Below are 6,429 nucleotides of genomic sequence, written 5' to 3'. Positions count from 1 at the left end.
TATTTTCACATGGATTGATGATATGACAGATCTTTAAGCCGTTTAATAAATCATCCAAATTAAAGTCATTGCACTTGGTGAAATAACTTGAATGGTGATGAACTGTGGCTTTAGCCACCCGATCCATATCAAAAATTTAAACTAATAAAAATAAGTATATTTAATTATTTAATTATTAAATTAACAGAAAACACTAAAAGCAAGTATGAAAGTCACACCACACCACAGAGTGGCCCTTATTTAGAAGAGATAGGCTGATATGATAGCTACTTACCCTACTTATTAACTGCCCTGTAAAGTTAGCTCCATAGGCCCATAGGTGATTCGGTGAAGTTGTCATTTTATGGCAAAACAAGCATATTGATATTGTGATACCATTTAATTTAAAATTTTAAAATATATATATAACTTAAACCAATAAATTTATAATTTATAATATTATCTCAGCCACTCATTTTTGTTAATTAAAAACAATAATTCAATAAAAAAAAGAGTCTATATGTATGGACAGCCAGTTTTTCGGTCAAAAAGACAGACCCAAAACTCAGCCCGGCAGTCACGGGGAAGAGAATCCAATTGGCATCTGCCATAGTTGATCATTGTCAACATTTCTCCCCACCATTTTCCTGGTGCCAGTCTTCTTCTTCTCCTACTTTTTTTTCCCCTCTAAGCTGGTGACAGTGGCTCACCAACCTTTCACCCAGCCATTGAATTAGTGTAAATGGGTGGCTGGTGGTTCTTACAATGGGCCTTATTATTTATAGGTAGGGTCAAGAAGTGGTGGAATAGGGTTCCTGCTTTTATGTGTAGGAAAAACAAATAGGACTGTTCTCGTAAGTTAAACTGATATATTAATTATCTTAAAGAAATAGTTCAATCGGCTAAGAATTACGTTTTATGAAGCGAAAATTATTATTTTGAATTTCACTGTCCTTGTTCTCTTGTTAAGTAAGACAAGTAGATGAAACCAAATTCACTGCATGACAAAGTATAAACTATTCTTGTTTTCTTGCTAAGACAGACAAGTAGATGAAACCAAATTCATCACATGACAAAGTATAAACTATTCAAATTTGTAAAATTTAATCTAGACCATGAGACTTTACTAGATGAGAGGATTCTAATACAGTTAAATGTGCCAAAGTGATAACATTTGTAATTTGCCTAGCCTAATGACTAGGTTGTCCTCACTTTATGCTGTCTAATCATAAACATAGTTTATATATTATGGTGCAAGTGTCGTGACATTTGGTTCAATCGAGAAATCTAAACATTTACGGATTTTCCTGGAAAGTGACTTATTTCCACATTTAAAAAATAATTAGAAATCTAATAGAATTTTCAGGAATATAAGATTTTCATGATTTATCTACTCCTAAGTACCTTGTAGGAATTATTTTCTCTTCAAGTAAGGTAGTTTGATACATAAATATTTAAAAATTAAACAAAATAGGACAAGAAAGAAAAACTATATATAAACAATAGTTTTTCTTTCATTTCCAATATATAAACCGTCTATACTATTTGATTTATGTTCTTCATTTTTCATTTATAACTAAATAAAACCACTTCATTTTTTTTTTTTTTTTTTATAAAAATAAAATAGTTCCTCACTTTTATATACAAATTTTACGTTCATTTCCATTTTTTAAAATAGTTTTTTGAATATTTGAAAATCACATTTTTTTAATTGTTTTATTAAAAAACTTATATATTTCTCAAATACTAATAAAAATTCATATGCTCCAATTAATACGTTACTCAAAAAAATAAAAAGGGTCGTGCATGTGTTGGTACATTACGATATTTATTTAGTTCATAGTATTCTTGCCTGAAAAAAATAAAGCCTAAGAGTGAGGTGGGCAATTAAAAACTCTTGAAGTGCACCTCCTTGGTTTTGGCTTGGGGCATTTTCTACGAAAGGGTAACCGAAAGCAACGGGTCACATGTGTCCGGATCCGGGAATATCCGGAGGAAATTTCCTGATGAGAGGTGTTATCTTCCGTGCTGTCCTTCACCATGCCAACTCTATCTCGTCCAATGCAAAGTACATCCATGATCCATCTATCCCTCAAATGTTTTACCAAATTAGTAACCGGCCGGCCGGCCCAATTATGTCCGGTCCTTCTAGTAGGTACATTTGGACGGATTGAAGGTGGCACACAACATGCAATTCATTTTACCTTAACTACACATTTATTTAAAACGAACCGCCCAAATCTTAAAGCAAGAAAAAAGTAGTTTGAATTGCTAGAAGTGGCCACTACAAATCGACTAATGGGGGTGGCCGAACTATTCTCTTTGATCCAAAAAGATGATTCGGCTATTCAACAACAATCTTTCTTTTTGAAAGATCTAGATATAATGTATTGCATTCGGTGCGATCTTGATCCGATTTAAACTAGGCTAGATATAATGTGACCTTGTGATTAATCATTATTGAATTTTGATCAAATTGTAATTTTAAAGCCCCCATCTTTTTTAGGATAAACACAAAAGTGACTTTTATAATTACTCGATACTACAAGCAATTAGAAAACTAATAGGGTGCTAATAGGGTGCGTTTGGGATTGCGGTTTCGCAAGAATAAATTACACTTTTAAAAAATATGGTAAAAAAGTAAAGCATTTGGCATTGCGATTTAAAAAACACTTAATTTAAAATAGGAAAAAAATCTGCAATTTCACGTAACAAATATTTGATAAAAAAAAAAAAAAAAACTTTTTAATATGTTTTACCTTGCGATTTAAAAAGTAACTATTTCAAAAACGTAATTTTTAAAATCGTACTTATTGAAACTACAATTCCAAATAAAACCTAATTAACCCTATATACCTGGAAGATTTGTTGGAGGGGAGGGGAGGAGGAGGAGGAGGAGGAGGGGAATTGATAACAAAAGGCAACAAAGAGGGCGCGCAGCTAGTACAATATACATTTTATTATAACCAAAAGCAAAATTATGCTTTAATTCATACTTGAACTTTTCAGAGCATGAAGAGTATGCAAACCCACAAACAAGATAACAAATTGACCATAAGAACCCTGCATATATAATAAAACGACCTATGCGTGCTTTTAAATATTATATAAAACACCCCTGAATTTGCTTAAACAAATCTCACAATTCTTGGCAACTTTTTTGTTGTTGTACTCATCATCATCATCATCATCATCATCATCATGGCTCGAACTCATTTTGTTCCTCTTGGAACTCTTCCTCATTCTGGTACCCTTCCATGGAGTTGCTGCGCTCGAAGGAGTTCTCATTGTTGCCATAGTAACCACCCTTGTTGCCGTACCAGTTTCTTGAAGCCACGGCGCCTCTGGAGTTCCCATACTGGTTAGGATTGTACTTCTCGCCATGAATGTCGTAGTAGTACTTCCCATTCGCCATAAACCTTGTGTCGCTCATCCCTTGCCGCTCATTGTAGTTGTTCTGGTTGGCCATGGTGGAATACCCTTTCTCTGTCGTCGTCAGCTTTGTGTCGCCAAAGCCGCCGTATTGGCTGGCCTGGTAGCCGTTCTTGTTGAAGTAATAGTTCTTGTTCTTGTTGTTGAGGTTGTCGTCGTTGGTGTTGTAATAGTAGTTCTTGTTGTGGTCGTCGTTAGTGTTGTAATAGTAGTTCTTGTTGTGGTCGTCGTTGGTGTTGAGGTACTTGTTCAAGGACTCTTCATCGTCGAACTCGTTTTTGTATGGGACACGGGTGGGTGCGGCATTGACGTGGGTTGGGGTGGTGGTGGTGGGAGGAAACTGGCCGGACTCGTGGCCGTAGAGGCCGTAGCCGCCTTGGGTCTCTGGGATGAAGGTTGGCTCTTGTTGGTTTTGTTTTGTTGTGGTTTCTTCTTTGTTGGGGATCACTGTTGTTGTCTCTTTGTTGTTTGTGACTTTGCTGAAGAACTGGCTTTCTCTAGCATGGATTTGCAAAGAGAAGAAGAGGGTTAGGATCAGGAAGAGAAAATATGTGAATTTTGCAGAGGAAGCCATGGGTGGCAAAGCTAGAGAAAGAAAAAGATAGTGCTATAGCCTTTGTGGACTAAGCAGTATATAGTGAGCTAGGTTAGTGCTTCTGATCATGGTCCAATTTATATACAAAGCTTCTCTCTCTCTATCCAATTTTTTCCACTCATTAGGTGCAAATGGACGGAAGCATATTTTTATTGTAGTGGCCCCCGGTGCGGGTGAACCTTATCGAAGAGCACTTTTCTTTCTATTGACCATTTCCTATTAAAACTAAAAAAAAAAAAAAAGAGGAAGAGATTAACTTTATGTTCTCCATGGTGAAAACAATATAATTGTGTGCTAAATCTTTTTAATCAAAGACCTAGTCATGTGACACAAGCAACTATTGCTTCTTAATTGATATTTCGTCTTCTCTAAGCAAACCAAATTCATTATTTTTTACTTAAATTATTATATTTTATCATTTTCTATTAACTTAAATGCCTCGAATCCTGTTAGAAACACATCTCCATTAACAAACCCAAGCTCAAGCTGCAATCTGAACCAACCAACCACTAGATAAGACTTGCACAATTAACATTGTAGAGTGTAGTGTTTATATCAAATACAAATTGTATTCATACATATTGTTCCAGTTAAATATTTCATGTATTTTGTTGAGACGTGTTATATATTCTCTCTTGGTTCTTTTTCACCTTCCTAATTTTTAAAATTATCATTGAATTTTTGGGACTTATGTAGGCTCTACACATGAGCCCACAAATTTAATGATAATTTTAAAAATAAAGATCGAGGATGAGAGAAGGATCAGAGGAGAAAATCAGTCATTTTCCTATTGGATTTTACATGTTAAAAAATGGTTTGAACTCACATGTAAAAGAGAATGTTAAAATATTAATTAAATAATTAAATTTACAATTGGTTATTTATTTATTTATTTTTTGGTAAAGTTTACATACCCCTCAAACTATTACCTAATTAACAATGTCCCTCAAAACTTTCAATTGTGACAATGAATCCTCAAACTACCAAAATATTGTTAATATCCCCCCCTCCCCCCAAAAGCTAGCAAAAAGATCACAATGCCCCTATATAAACAATATGACAAAAATACCCCTATAATTAAAAAATTAAAAAAAAAACGATTTTTTTTTTAAACGGGAAATTTTTATTTAAAAATAAATAAATTTAATTTTTATTTTTTTTCAATTTTTTTAAATATGTTTTAAAAAACGAAAATTTTAGTTTTTTAAACAATTTTTTTTTTTAATTTTTTTTAAAACAGAAATTTTTATTTAAAAATTATAAAAGAAAACATTTAAAAAAAAAAAACGAAAAATTTCAATTTTTGTAAAAAAAAAAAAAATCGAAATTTTTAATTTTTTTTTCTTATAAAAAGATTTTTTTATTTTATTTTAGGTTGTTCTAGAAATTTTAGTTTTTTATTTACTTTACTAAGGGTAGTTTTATCATTAGAGACATTGATAATGTTTTGATAGTTTGAGGGTACATTGTTACAATTGAAAGTTTGTGGGTCATTGTGAATTAGGTGGTAGTTTGAGGAGGGTATGTGGATTTTTTTTTTTTTTTTTTTTTTTTTTTGGTGAATTATCAAGGGAAAAGCTTTTTAAGTCTCCACTAAAGAACTAGTCAAATATGATGATAGTAATTAAGTACTATTTACACATAAGTTAGGTGTTTTTCACTCCTTAGAATCAAGACCAAAATGTGATTATGAGAAGTGTTAAGGGTTTTGTTAAAAAGAATGTCCAAATCCAATGCCCATTAATCATGATTTACCTTTAAAAATGAAAAAGGGCAAGAAAGAGAGAGAGAGAGAGAGAGAGAGAGGGAATATAGAGAGGGTTGAGAAAAAGAGTACCGACGGAAATTGGTGGGAAGAAAGAAAAACACAGCAAGAGCGTGTAATAATGCGTGGATTGAGGAGTGGGTGGGGCATGCAAATAATGGCATTTAGTGCATACAGCATGTGCCCCTCTACGCTTTGTCTTCTGCAAAGGACGCACCTAATCTTTACGAACGCTGGCCCCCACTCCCCACCTACAGTCCCGAACCATTTTTTCTTCACGCGTGCGGCACGTGCAAGAGTTGATAAGTTTTGGTCATGGGTGGACTCCACATTCCAACTGCATCATCAATTATTATTATTAGAGGAATGATAGGGACCCAACTTTTTTGCCCAACAAAAGTCTAACTTTTGCCTTATTTATTTTTAAAAAATAAAATAAAATAAAAAATGGAAAAAATGTTTGAAGCAACCCTATCTATTTTTTGTCTTTCTTTTATTTGGTATTTTTTAAAAAATGAAAATTGGTATTTTTTTCATAATAATGTCATTTTTTTCAAGAAAATGTCATTATTATGAAGAAAAATACTATTTTTTATTTTTAAAAAAATATTAAATAAAAGAAAGGCAAAAAATAGATAGGGTTGCTTCAGACATTTTT

General features: G+C 32.9%; 1 protein-coding gene across 1 annotated transcript; it reads right to left on the bottom strand.

The window, feature by feature from the left end:
• Positions 1-2,920: 2,920 nt before the first annotated feature.
• Positions 2,921-4,060, bottom strand: LOC132171133 (protein E6-like). The gene has a single exon (XM_059582369.1). The coding sequence runs from the start codon at positions 3,983-3,985 to the stop codon at positions 3,179-3,181; it is 807 nt and encodes a 268-aa protein (XP_059438352.1). The 5' UTR covers positions 3,986-4,060; the 3' UTR covers positions 2,921-3,178.
• Between the last annotated feature and the right edge of the window lie 2,369 nt (positions 4,061-6,429).

Source organism: Corylus avellana, chromosome ca2 (genome assembly GCF_901000735.1).
Source record: "Corylus avellana chromosome ca2, CavTom2PMs-1.0".
Classification (NCBI taxonomy): Eukaryota; Viridiplantae; Streptophyta; class Magnoliopsida; order Fagales; family Betulaceae; genus Corylus; species Corylus avellana.
The sequence above is the reverse complement of the archived record's forward strand: the minus strand, read 5'-3'. Positions and strand labels throughout refer to the sequence as shown.